This window comes from Syngnathoides biaculeatus, chromosome 13 (assembly GCF_019802595.1).
Source record: "Syngnathoides biaculeatus isolate LvHL_M chromosome 13, ASM1980259v1, whole genome shotgun sequence".
In the NCBI taxonomy this organism is placed as follows: domain Eukaryota; kingdom Metazoa; phylum Chordata; class Actinopteri; order Syngnathiformes; family Syngnathidae; genus Syngnathoides; species Syngnathoides biaculeatus.
Genome location: NC_084652.1, coordinates 3,524,150 through 3,538,195, shown reverse-complemented (window position 1 = coordinate 3,538,195; position 14,046 = coordinate 3,524,150). Strand labels below are relative to the sequence as shown.

At 44.7% G+C, this 14,046-nt stretch overlaps 1 protein-coding gene across 1 annotated transcript; it reads right to left on the bottom strand.

Moving 5' to 3' along the window:
* Positions 1 to 96: 96 nt before the first annotated feature.
* On the bottom strand, positions 97 to 13,102 carry scp2a (sterol carrier protein 2a). Its single transcript, XM_061838722.1, has 16 exons — positions 12,969 to 13,102; positions 11,803 to 11,860; positions 11,160 to 11,231; positions 10,901 to 11,032; positions 10,115 to 10,179; positions 9,268 to 9,394; positions 9,140 to 9,203; positions 8,979 to 9,065; positions 8,752 to 8,902; positions 7,597 to 7,744; positions 6,103 to 6,210; positions 5,377 to 5,530; positions 4,267 to 4,363; positions 2,587 to 2,716; positions 2,098 to 2,177; positions 97 to 1,068 (listed from the first exon to the last, which is right to left on the bottom strand). The coding sequence occupies exons 1-16, from the start codon at positions 13,020 to 13,022 to the stop codon at positions 973 to 975; spliced, it is 1,623 nt and encodes a 540-aa protein (XP_061694706.1). The 5' UTR covers positions 13,023 to 13,102; the 3' UTR covers positions 97 to 972.
* Positions 13,103 to 14,046: the final 944 nt, after the last annotated feature.

Here is a 14,046-nt window from a genome sequence, read left to right as displayed (position 1 = left end):
GGAGTATTCACAATATAAACGTGCCAATTTGAAAAATTAAATTGTAAGACAACAACAAAAAATTAATTTCATAAAAAACAGACATTAAATACCGTAAAAGCGGGGGATGAATAGTCTTTTAATTGACGATTAAAAGCAGGAAAAGTAGCAGCTCGAGTCAGATGGAAATACAATAAGATTACTGCGACGACGATCTACGTTAGCTTTTCAGTTTTCGGAGCTAATATATCAAACTAGTTGGAAAATAATCATATTGAAGGTGGATCTTTTCCCGGAGCGCCAGGAAAGCAAAAGCTAGAAAGGTGGCACTTTGCAAATCGCCGTTTGTGGCCTCAAGGGCAAAAGAGCGAATCGCAAACGGGACGAGGAGGCCTTCAAAGAACATTTGTCTGCGCTCGGCCACGCGCTGACCGACTTCAAACAAAAGGTCACACTTGCTGGCGTTTATTAAAGATTTTGTGCAGCAGAATGTTACAAATCTTCCAGAGAGAGATCGACATCAGCCGTTTTCAGGGTGAGCAACATCTTTGACTTATTCTTGAAGACGAATGAATGAGAAATGACATCAGAAGTGTGTGTTTGCACGGCTAAAATCGTTGCCTAGTGACATTTTCGGACAGTGAAGGTTTTTGATCATTTCAAGTTGATCGATTTTTTTCCTCTCCAAAATGATCATCAGCATAGACTAAAACGCTGCTGCTCTGCTCTCCCATAAGTTGTGTTTAGTTGCGCGTCTTTTGTCACACACAGACGTCTTTTTTTCCGTACTGTGTACAAAAAAATGTATTCTTTGGCTTTGCTCTTCTTTCGTTGTGCCATCTTGAGGTGATTTAATATCAATTATTCACAATCAGGTTCCGAAATATCAATTGAAACGGGACACGCAGAAGCTCTCGTCAGCGCTGACGAGTGTCCGAATTTAAGGAGGTGTTGCGTTCCCAAAGCCGGGGGAGGGGTTGGGGGTTCCAAAAATCACAGCTTGGCTTTTCCCGGTGACACCTGAAGGTTCTGCAGCTTCATGGCCAGGCCCATATTGCCGGCAATCTTCAGCTTGCCCTTGAAAAAGGCCTGAGGACAAACAGCTCCCATCAGGAAATCTGATCACCGCTTATGCAAAACGTGACGCGAGTTGCGTCGCGGCAACCCAACAACGGCCAGCCTGAGCGTTGACGACGTACTCGATCCGTGGGGGAAAAACGCCGCTTTGGTGCCGCCTCTTCCAACTTAACGATGAACATTATTGCGGCACTTTGTACGCTAGGCTCGCCTTTTTGAACATCGTTGACGTCGTTGGCGCACCTCTCGCGACGTTGGCCGAGATCCGTCGGACCGACGCCCTCGTCTATGCGGCTCGCGGGCACCAACGCGTCATTTGAAATGGATTCTGAATCATTATCGTGCGCACGTCGTGAATCCGACGGTGACTTTGCGTAACTTGTTGCGCATCTCGGAGAACATTTTCACCCAGTAGCCCAGGTCGGCCGCATGCTGCGAACACGCGTCATCCTCGGCGGTTAAAAGTTGTTAAAAATATAATCTTTATGAAAGTACCAGCCCGTCATTTCGGGAATTGGCCAACTTCCGGTCGGGATCACGTCGCCAACGTCGGACACGTCCCAACGTGACTGCGGCGTGAACGGTTAGCTGATACAAAGTTCACAAAACGTTCATTTTTACGTGCCGCACATTTGGATCGAATCATTATTTCATTAAACCCGTTCAGGGGCAGCGTCCCATTTTTGGGACATCATGATTTTCACACATTATATCTTTCAGTATGTCAAAATATTGAAGGGTTTTATTCTGAAACCATAATTTGGCATCGTCGGTCAAAGTAAGCACGGAGTTATTTCCTTTTCCTTTCCTTCCTGACCCGACCGACATGGCTGCCTCAAGTTACATCATGTCATTTCCTTGTAGGAGACTTTTATCTCAAAATAAGGCAAAAAAAAAAAAAAAAAACCGCCACCCTGCCCATGAATGGGTCAAGCACAGCGTTTTACTTTTCCGTATTTCACTCATTTTCATCGTTTGTTTTTGTGTATGCAGAGCAACGGAACCTAGAAAAGTTCCTCTGGTGAATGTTTTGGCACGTACCATCTGCGCGTTCAACTTTCCCGTCATCAGATCCAGCAGATCTTGGTCACTGGTGGTCAAGGTGCAGTCGGCCTTGGTCCCTGAAAACGGTTGACAACCGTTGAGCCGACCGCTTTTGGGTCGCGTCTTGGGCCTCCGATGCCGGGCTCGCCGGGCTCGCCGGGTTTTATGTGACTGACAGCTACTTCTCCGCTACCGATTCACTCAGGAAATAACACTTACCTTCAGTTCTGTGCTCCGATTACGAATCAGTCATTCGATACGCAGGGCGCCGACACGTTCCCGAGCCGAGTCACATTGCCAACTTTTTTCAACACTTCAACTTATTTTGGGCAAATTGGAAGAAAACAAACTCGCGCTATCTGCTACCTGAGGTAAACAGGTTCATAAATCGGGGGCTCCACTGTAACTTCAAGTTGGGAAATATGAACTGCGAATGTTGTGTTGAAACGACAAAAAAAAGGCAACGTTGAAATGATATTGAAATACCTGCTTCATTGGTGACGCGCCCGTTGCCATTTTTCACATCCACGAACCAAGTTGCCTCCTTCCCATCGGGTCCGTCTTTCACTTGAAACGCAAACACGCCGCCGACCTTCTTGACGAGCTGTGCTCCTTCCTGCAGGAGGGGGGGAAGAAAAAAAAAAAAAGAAAAAACAATCCTTGAGCTGCAGAAAATAATCATTGAATGTTCACATCATGCTTTTGGAATTGATTATTTCAAAAATGCAACAAGAACTCAAACAAACAAAATTGTTTGGACCGCGCTCAGAAAGCCGGACAAAAGGATGAGTGGGGGGGGGGTCGACATTTTGGACGATCACCAAATGTCGACGAGAGAGAGAGAGAGAGAGAGAGAGAGAGAGAGAGAGAGAATCTTTCTGATAATATTAAAATAAAAGAATATGGCTTTTTTTAGTTTAATGTGAAGTGGTGGGTTTGAGAGATAGATAGATAGATAGATAGATAGATAGATAGATAGATAGATAGATAGATAGATAGATAGATAGATAGATAGATATAGATAGATAGATATAGATAGATAGATAGATAGATAGATAGATGATAGATAGATAGATAGACAGACAGACAGACAGACAGACAGACAGACGTTTTGGTTCGGTTTATTGATTTAAGGTGAATTTCATTTAATTGAGGTTTTCAGTGACATTCCATTTGATAAGATTTGGCATTTATGGTCCCTCTGAGTCAAGAAGATTCCCGAGACGAGCGAAGTAAGCCGCAATCCTGCGTCGGTGGCCATTAACGGGGCGAGCGCACATCAAAACATCAAACAGGGCTTAAGTGCATCTCTCTGAATTTCATGCGGCTCGTTCTTTGAGTCTGCTGTCCATCGTATGGGGAAAAAAAAAAAAAAAAAAAAAAAAAGAACGTTATTTACGTTGGTAATTTACGTCCGTGGTATCTGGCAACCGCATTACAGTGAACCGCCGTGTATTTGTGTTTTGGTTTTCAAAAATGTGTGTGTGTGTGTGTGTATATATATATATATATATATATATATATATATATATATATATATACTTGGTTTTTTTTTTTCATCCATCACGCTATCCATTTTTTTTTTAAACAAATATTTTCTCGGCGTGGTTCGCACGTGAGCAACGGTCGCGTTTTTTTTTTTCGTGGATGACTTTTTGTCGTCGTCGCTCTCTGGCTGCCTCTGTGATGCTCTGGCACGTTTAATTCTTGGAATATGATTTTTAAATAGTTACCGTCATTTTCGGCCGACCAGCCGCGACTTTTTTCACACGCTTTCAACCCGGCGGTTTACGCGGTGGTGCGGCTAACTTGTGCATTTTTTCCTCACGGCCACAAGGGGGCGCTCGAGCGGAAAAGGTAAGAATGAGACCGGTGGAATATATGTGCCAGGGATGTGACTTTTACCAGCCCTGTTAGCGCTGCGTTAGCGTTGTGCTACCGTGTTGCTGCTGTGTTACTGCCATGTCTTGTATTTACTGGTAAATTTTATTTTAACCGACCCTGTTAGCGTTAGCGCTAGCTTTAGAAATATCCTCTCCATTGTGCACTCAATTGGAAATAGGTTTCATTGTTGTACTGTATCATCTTTTACAGTATTTACATTTTCTACAACGCTGCACCTTCACTGGAATTGGGCTTTGCGTACGATTCGCTACGTCAACACACCTCCTGCAGATGTTTTTCAATCTCCTTGAAGACGGCGTACGCTTTAAATCCCTCCAAGCTGTCGCCTGCGCTGGTGGCAACTGCCCTGACGTGCGGCCTGAGAAGGCAAAAACAGTGATAGTCACATCCCGGGAGGAAGATATCTCAAATGTACGGGTGTCGTCAGTCATGCCCGCAGATATAAAGTTGCGGGTGTGTGCGTTCTCTTTGTAATTATGAGTGTACCCCTTTAAGAGAGAGGGGGGCGGTGTCAGGTAAACTAGGAAGTAGAAGTAGGCTGGGCACTAATCTAAAAAAAAAAAAAGATTGGACGGCTCATTGGCCACCGCAGCTGAAGTCGCCGAAAGCAGATATCCGCCATCTTGATACTCCCAAAACAACCACGCCGACCTGTGCGTTTGGTGGCTGCGAAAAAAAACATTCCACAGGGAAATTACAAAGATTTACGTTAACACTGTTAAAGTGTGTTTGTAAAGGGTTTTTTATTTTCTGATGATCTTAATTCACTTGAACAAAGTTTTGATTCCGGTTGTTGTTGTTGACCGTTCACTCTGCTTCACCTTTATAGGTCGACCGTTTTTCCCAAAAAAGCCATGTCAATGTTTTCCCAACTTCATCAGTGCAGTGGATCAGCAAGAAAAACACATTTTCAAATTTCACAATATAGAAGTCTGCAAATTGAATATGATTTTCAAATGCGAGGAAACAAGTTTTAATTCTAGATGCCAAACTTTGAGAAAAACCCCGCCATAATCCAACCCGTAAACCGTGTCCTCCACACGTTTTGGGAGTACCAAGATGGCGGCCAACCGGCGTCAACCAATCTCGACACACCTCTCGATGTCTATGTATGTATCCAGTCTTTTTTTTTTTTTAGTGAGGCTGAGCAGCAGCTTGTTGTTCGAGACCGTGTGGTTCCATGTTAAAAAAAAAAAAAAAAAAAAAAGGCTGTGGTTCAGTGCCCTGGATCGGTTTTCATGTGCGCTGAGAGTGTACAACAAGTGCGCAACGACTACACAATATAAGCGACGCCTTTCGATATCTATGTATTTATGTTTACAAAGAAAATGCCCCCGTCAGCAGTCTGGTTCTCTCTCGAATGCGGGTTACCTGGCGTCCCGCGCGAAGCCCATCCTGTAAAGAGTGACGACCGCCGCGCCCCCCAAGCCGATGTTGTGCTGCAAGGCGACTTTGGCCCCCGGGACTTGCCTCCTGCCGGCCTGACCTCTCAGCTGCCAGCACAGCTCGGCGCACTGGGCCAGACCTGAATGTCGGGAGGACACCCGCGGTCAATTTGGGGGGGGGGTAATCTGCGCCTTACGAGCAAGGTTAAGAGCACCACTTGTGAGGGTTTATGCGGGCAAGCTACCGGACAATCGATCCAAGGCCGAAATTAATAAAAGGAGAACGGGGGGGGGGGCAAAATTGCAGGTACTGCAAATTTTCCCCAATCAGAGAAAGATGAGTCAAGAAGAAATTTGGAATTCAGTCATTTTAGGCCACTGCGCACGTCCATATTTGTATAAAGCAATTTTGTTACGCGACGCATCCGCCAAGCAATTTTCAAATGAGGCGTCTTGTTGTTTAAGCGGCTGAGGCCACTGAGAAGACTTTCTCACGGGTGAGGCAATTTGAGGGTTAGGCGAGGCACGCTTCCCATCTCAGTGGCGGCAAATGGAGATCAGCGCTCCTCGAGCAAAGCAACACAATCAAACCCACCCACCGACGACAAAACAACAAGCTGCACGGGACGCATCGCCTCCTACTGGCCATTGAAAGACTTTACAAAAATAATAACAATAAATGTGAAAAAAACAACAGGTAGAAAGTCTGTACCTGTGGCTCCTAAAGGATGTCCCTTGGAAATGAGACCACCACTGGGGTTGATGACATATTTGCCGCCATATGTGTTGTCCCCCCTGTCAATCAGCTCTGCACCTTTTCCTGGGGGGGGGGGGGGGGGGCCACACAAACCCACCAATCACATCACAGTTTACTCACTGGAGCGGGGATTGTAAAAACATATTTCACTGTTCTTTCAAACGTATCCCCCAGAAAATAGGGACATTTTTGCTTTATTTGCACATTTGCAACTTCGACCTCAAAGGATGCAGCACATAAATGATCTGGAAATACTCGTGAAACACATTTCAATTCTGTTTATATACAGCCGTAATAATTTTGTTGCGGTGCTTGGAGAAATTCACATTTCCTCAGAAACACTTGACTGTCTTCTATTCTGTTCAAGAAAAACAGCTGCCTGATTCTGGCACTTCGGGTCACAGAGCCCTCTGGTGTATTGCAACATCATCACGAGGCGTTCTTCGGTGGCACAAAAAAAAAAAATGAGGGCGGTTTGTAAAAAAAAAAAAGGAACTCTGTGGACACGACGAGCAGAAAAATCTAATAAATCCAAAAATGTTATTAGTTATCTTCGGAAAACATGCTCCAAATCATGAAACTTCATTTCGGGCAGACAACAGAAAAGGTTTTAAAATAGTGAAATTTTAGGCGGCACGGTGGGTCAGCTGGTAAAAGCGTTGGCCTCACAGTTCCGAGGACCCGAGTTCGATCCCGGCCCCGCCTGTGCGGAGTTTGCGTGCTCTCCTCGTACCTGTGTGGCTTTTTTCCGGGTGGGCACTCCGCTTTCCTCCCACATCCCAAAAACATTAATTGGAGACTCTAAATTGCCCCAAGGTGTGATTGCGAGTGCGGCAGTTTATCTCCACGTGCCCTGCGATTGGCCGGCGACCAGTTCAGGGTGTAACCCCGCCTCCTGCCTGTTGACAGCTGGGACAGGCTCCGCCACTCCCCGCGACCCTCGTGAGGATAAGCGGCAAAGAAAATGGATGGATGGGTAGTGCCGTTTTTTTTTTTTCTTCTTTGAAACACTTACAACCTTTTGATGGATTACGAATGAACGATTAATTCAAATATCAGTCAGCATCATTGATTTTCAAAAGGAACTTCAGCGGGGTGGGCCACGTTTTTACCGTTAGTGATCAAATTCTAACGACCCCGACAACATGTCGCTCTGAAATTGCCTGACGAGCACGAAACCGAGCCAATTCAGTTGTCGTCCCCCCCCCCCAACACCGCAATCTCGTATCTCTGACAAAGTTGTGGACGAATGGGGACCGACTAACTCTTGAACTTCCATTTGCTTAGATTCAACTGTCATATCCATCCATCCGCAAATTGTCGCAGCTGAGCGGCGAGGTAAAGGCCCGGACCGGTGGCCAGTAAATACGAGAAAGAGAGAGAGAGAAAAAAAAAAAACAAAAAAAAAAGAGAGCATAAAGCTGGAATCTGCTTTTCGTTCTGCGGTACCTTCAGGGCACAGGCCCAGCGCCTCGTAGGTGATCAGCTCGTTGGGGGAGAAGCAGTCGTGCAGCTCCACCACGTCGACGTCGGCGGGCTGCAGACCCGACGCCGCGAAGCACTTCCGGGCCGCCGAGCGAGACATGTCGTAGCCCACCTGAACGGCGGGGGACGCGGCGGCGGCGTCATTTATGGTGAAATTACCATCGGTCGCGATGACAAAAATGGGACGACCTTGTTCAGAGGTGCAAATAACAATAAATGCACAGTAGCGAAGGCAAAAGTCGAAGGAATTGACGAGCCGACAAGTGATGAATTTCGACTGCTTTTCTTGTCCGCAATTTCAAGATTGGGAGAACCAAAACGTTCATACCGTAGATAAGTAAATAGAGAGGGGGGGGGGTAGATAGATAGATGAGAGAGAGCGATAGAGAGAAAGAGAGGGAGGGAGATATATATATATATATATATATATATATAGAGAGAGAGAGAGAGAGGTAGGGAGGGACAGATGGATGAGAGAGGGTTAGATAGAAAAAGAGAGGGAGGGAGGGATAGAGAGAGGGAGGGAGGGATAGAGAGGGATAAAGAGATAGATAGATAGATAGATAGATAGACAGATAGATAGATAGATAGATAGATAGACAGACAGACAGACAGACAGACAGATAGATAGATAGATAGATAGATAGACAGACAGACAGACAGACAGATAGATAGATAGACAGACAGACAGAAAGACAGACAGACAGACAGACAGACAGACAGACAGACAGACAGATAGATAGATAGATATAGATAGATAGATAGATAGATAGATAGATAGATAGATAGATAGATAGATAGATAGATAGATAGATAATTACAATATACAATATTAAAATTAATCAATATGGCTTTTTATTTTTTTAGAGTTCAACGTGAAGTTGCGGGTTGAAAGCTTAACGTGTTTATTCTGCCGCTGTTGAAAACAAACTCAGCGCCCTGAGAATGAAATGAGGGAAAATGTGCAGAAGAAAAAGCAGACGGGCTTTCCTCAATGATTGCGTGGATTGATATTTGATAAGAGAGGGCACCGTGAGCGAGAGAGGGGCGTTTATGAGGGCGTGCGACGTGGCTCTCGCGGCAAACACGGAAATGATATGAGAAACGTTGCTTGGTCACCATCTTGATGCAGCTGTTTTCCCGGAAGGTGGCGCTCATGTCCGTCACCATCTCTTGCGCCAGGATCTCCACCGCCTGCTTCTCCAGACGATGACGCCCGACGAAGGCTTCGCTCGCCAAAACCGCAGCGCCGGCGCCGTCCGACGCGGGGCTGGCGGCGGAATAATCCGTCGGACGACACGCTCGCTGGCGTGCGCGCCTTCAGGAAAGACGTCGCAAATTCTTACCAGCACTGAAGAAGGGTCAGGAACTCGAAGACCTTCCGTGAGTTCATGACCTGCTCCAAAGTGTACTCGTCTTGGAACTGAGAATAACTTCAAAACGCAAAAATGCACAATCTTAGCCAAACAGCAGAGAAAAATCTTGAAATACCTTGCTGGTAACTTACGGGTTGTTGGTGGAATGTTTGTGGTTTTTCCAGGCAATTTTGGCAAAGTGCTCAGGTTTCGTGCCTGCAAATGAGCCTCGTTAGACGGCCGCTATTTTTTTGAAGTGCGTTCCGGGAGCCGCGTGCACCGTATTTCTCCATGTGCTCCCTGCCGGCGTTGCCGAACATCTGCGCGGCCGGCGGTGCCGCCGCCATCCCGTAACGGTTGATCATCACCTCCATGTGCTTGTCCATGGGGCTGGTCCGATCCGTGTACTGCAACCACAAACATTTTGTCCGTTTGCCCTCACACAAACCTCACCGGCCACAAAATTACCGCCATTTCCGGCCGGCCTATAAAACGCTTTCGACCCTGTGGTCTAATTTGCGCATTTTTTCTCACGGCCGCAAGGGGGCACTCGAGCGGAAAAGGTAAGAGGTGAGACCGGTGGAATATATGTGCCAAGAAAGTGACTTTTACCGATCCGGCCCTGTTAGCGCTGCGCTACTGCGTTACTGCCGCGTCTCAGTGATTTTTACCGGTATGTTTTTTTTAATCAGCCCTGTTAACGCGGCGTTAGCATTACTGTGGCGGCGCTAATGTTAGCGTGGTGGCGCTAGCGTTAGCACGGCGGCACTAGCGTTAGCTAGTTTATGGTGTGCTGGTTGAGGTTTATAACCAGGTGCGCTCGGGAGGCCGGGAATTATGGTACATACATCAGATAAATCTACTTTTTTAAAATAATATTCCTGTGTTGATGGACACTGTCAAGACATTTTAGCTACGTTTGTGTCCTCCTGGTTTACATGGTTTAAAAAAAAACAAAAAAAAGAGAGAGAGAGAGAGAGAGATGTACAAAGTGCGACAGTTGCTTTGGTTAAGTTGGATTTTTGTTGATTTAATGTGTGCACACTAAATGAGCATGTCGGCCTAAAAAAAAAAAAAAATTACATTTATGGTGGACATATGGATGCGGGGGTTATTTTCATTTTTACCTTTGAGGACAAAGAGCCTCTCTCCATCTTTTCAAATCCGAGTGCAAGCACACAGTCTGAGAGACCTGAAGGCAAATGAAAAATTCATTTTTTTTTTTTTTTTGACAATTTGAAAACAGCTCTTTTAAGTTTCCTTCCCCCCGCCTCACACACAATGACGGCGAATGTAATGGTGTGATGTTGTGCGCCATAATAGGAAGAATGGCGTGGAAGCGCACTCTTATTTTGAAAGGCAGCACTTAACTTGCTCTGGCATTTATTCTTTTTTTCGTTCTTTTCAACGCTATCACTGGTATGAGGAATCGGGCGTTTAAAAATGTGCATGGTACGGGGGAAAATGCAGTTGAAGTGCTGGCGGAAGAGCTGAGAAATGCAGGCTGCGTGTTTTATTTTGAAGCCACATTTATCGGGTGGCTAGACGAGATCACTTCCTCTTGTGTTTCTGGCTTCTAAGTGGAAGAGCTTTGAGGGTCTTTGTGAACATTTGTGAATGTGTCGCGTCTCCTTTATAATACAGAGGTTGAGACCAACCAACGTGTGCGTCTTCTCATTCATCATCCCAAAAAAATACACAACGCAGAGTTAGACCGACCCACTACACTTACAACCCGAAAATTGAGGCCCTCTTAAGTCAAGCTATCATTGTACTCCTTACGAGACTTTCAAATTGCTCAATCCAGCAGATTCTTCCCAAAAATGACCTGTGACAAAACTTCAGAAAAAGGCAGGTGCCCAAAAAAAAAAAAAAAAAAGCATTCCAATTCAAAACAATCCGGTTGAACTCACCTCCCTGAATGAGCTGCCGCGCCATGAAGAGGGCCGTGGAGCCCGTGGAGCAATTATTGTTGACGTTGACGATGGGGATGCCCGTTAAGCCCAGGCTGTGGTAAATGGCCCTCTGCCCGCACGTGGAGTCCCCTAAGACGGTCACATGGGGGACAGCAAAGAGCCGTCTGATGAACGTTATTGTTCCCAGGTCCGGACGGGCTTCACGGAACCACAGGAATGCCCTTGGCTGTTGCTTAGTGGAAATGAAACGCGTTACCGTAGACGTATCCCACGCAGGCTTGTTCGATTGCGGAGTACGGGATTCCTGCATCTGCAAGAGCCTTTTGACCTACAACAAAATAAAAATACACGAGTCAGTCACGTTTGAAAAATGTACGGGTGTGGTCAGTCATGGCCGCAGATATAAAGTCGCGGGGGGGGGGGGGGTGTTCTCTTTGTAATTATGAGTGTACCCCTTTAAGAGCGGAGGGGGGCGGTGTCAGGTAAACTAGGAAGTAGAAGTAGGCTGAGAAATATCATCACACTTGTGCTTCCGTGTTTAAAAAAAAAAAAAAATTAAAAACAAGACGTCAGGCTGTGCCGCTGGATCTGTTTTCGTGTCCGCTGAGTGTGCGACAAGTGCGCAATTGCGCAGCTTCGAGGGAACCTTGCTCAAGACTACACAAAATAAAAAACGTCTTGCAATATTTATGATTTCTACACGTAACAAATTCCACGCGCGTGATTTTTCACACTCGACTGTGCCGATTTGCGAGTGCGATGGCGTGCGGGCTCGTACGCGCCCGCCAAATCACAGTGACCGATACAGTATGCCGTTATGAATTGTCATACAAATCTACGCGTTTTCAGATATTCTCGTGCATGGCTGAGCGGCGTCCAAACTCTGTCGAGATAAGCACCCGCTTCCTTGGCCATGTCCGGGTAGTCATAGTCTCCTCGGGCTCCAGGCTTGTCAAACTGGAAAACAAATTAGAGGGAATCACGCAAACAATATTGGCTATTAAAGCCGATTCTGATTCTGAATCTGATTCCATGCTCAACCACTACGTCGCAGAAGCAACATAACTGCCATGTTAGTCCACATTTTGTTCTATTTTTCTTTGGTGGTGTATTGTGAGATTTTTTTTTTTCTGATCTCAAATATGTGCCTTGGCTCCATCAAGGTTGAGAAAAGGATAATACATCAAAACAGTCCCAGAAATATGGTGTTTTCATACAAAATTAAAAATTTTTTCAATGTGCATGAATGGGAAAATACATCTAATAAGCGAATGATTGAATGTGACGGAAACACTACACCGCTGAAAATGAAGTTATTTTTAAAGTAACATTTTAAATTCATTTGAGCTGAATCGGCAATCAAATTCTGAAAATAATTCTTGCATCTCAGAGAAATAAATCAATTTTTTTTTTTAAAAAAAAAAAAGCATGCATGCATGCAAGACCCGAGTTTTAATTTTAAATGTGTGCATTCAATTGCATTGAAGGAACGGAGAAAGCACACGAGAGGAAAAATATAAAAATACTTCATAGATACAACATGGCGAAGGGCTCAGATGACCCTTTGCACACATTTTCTGTTGTGGACTTGAACGTTGGACTGAGAGGAACGTTCACGTTGCATAACTGTCGAATCGCTAATGTTCACACAACAATGACCGAAAATGACAAAACACACCTGTTCTGCTATGGGCTATTTTATTAATATCTTCTTCTTCTTTCGGCTTGTCCCTTTCGGGGTCGCCACAGCGTGTCATCTCAGATGATGTTGGGCACAATTTTTACGCAACCCTTCTCAGGGAGTGGAGGCCCCAGTGGGATACGAACCTACAACCCCTGGTTTACCAAACCAGTGCTCTAACCACTGAGCTACGGGGCCTCTTGGGCTATTTTATTAATATCATCTTGTAAATGCGGAATGTTGTTTTGATATGGAGAGGGTTGTCTTAGTTCAAGACGTCGAAGTTCTGCAATGCCAACAAACGAGCTAACTTTGTTACGATAACAAGGTCGACATTTTTGTCGCGAAGCTTGTTGTTGTTTGTTTTTGTTTTTTTTTTTTTACCTTTGTCATGCCCACGCCGATGACAAACACTCGATTTTTGTTTGACGGAGGCATCGTCGGACGTCTGCTTGGTGGACTCCACGCAAAGTTGGTGTCGGCTGTGCAAGACTTCCGGTTACGACGATTTTGGCTAAAGATCGTCTATGAGCGAAAGCTGCATCACTCTTTAAATTCGCGAGTAACAAGTCAAATTTGAACTCCTTGCCTTTCTAGAATTGTTCACATTTATTGCACATACTCATATTTGTCTTTTTATAAATGGGGAGAACGAATTCAATTTGTTTTACAAGTGATTCACTTTTCTCTAAATGACGTGCAGAGTGAGTACTCTTCTTTTCCAGCGGTAATTTTTCATTTAACCTTTGAGTTTATGAAGTGACGTAAAATACAGAAAAACATTAACAATGGCAGAATTGAATTCAAAGGTTATATCGGGAAATAAGTCCATTTAGCAAGTAACTTAAAAAAACAGGGGGGAAAGTGAGTCTTACAACACATACAAAAAGGGAACAAAACGACGTCAAACTCAAGGAAAGGCAAATCATAGAAATATGATGGGCCTTTCTTTTAATCCATCCATCCGTTTTCGAGCCGCTTATCCACACAAGGGTCGCGGGAGTGCTGGAGCCTACCCCAGCTATCATCGGGCAGGTGGTGGGCTACCCCCTGAACATCTGCCAAAATAGTATATTATCCTCACATTTAATATTACATTATTGTTGCAAGCTTTTTTTGTTGTTGTTGTTGTCGCAAATGATATATTTTTGTTACCAAACGTCATTTTAAAAAAATGCAAAAATAGTGAAATGCTACTTTTCTCATTTTAAAATTAGCTGTCAATTTGTTGCGTACAATATGCATACATGTAATAACATTGTAGAATTATTAAAAAATATATTTGAAACGTGAAATATATAGGCAAATCTACTGCATTTAAGCGTTTTATATGTGTTCTACTGTTCAAATAATACTAAAAACGCTCGTAACATCTTAAATGTCAAAACAGTTTCAGCGAGTGCCGAAGACCAGAATTATTTTTTAACCTTTAGCATCGGCGCATATTTGACATTCCATTAGA

What these genes read in the sequence shown, in the direction of transcription:
- scp2a (XM_061838722.1), bottom strand. Translation starts at nt 13,022, where the DNA reads ATGCCTCCGTCAAACAAAAATCGAGTGTTTGTCATCGGCGTGGGCATG. An exon ending in GCGGCAGCTCATTCAGGGAG is followed by an intron (nt 10,180 to 10,900) that starts GTGAGTTCAACC and finishes ATTTGCCTTCAG; the next exon opens with GTCTCTCAGACTGTGTGCTT. An exon ending in GGAGCACATGGAGAAATACG is followed by an intron (nt 9,204 to 9,267) that starts GTGCACGCGGCT and finishes GCTCATTTGCAG; the next exon opens with GCACGAAACCTGAGCACTTT.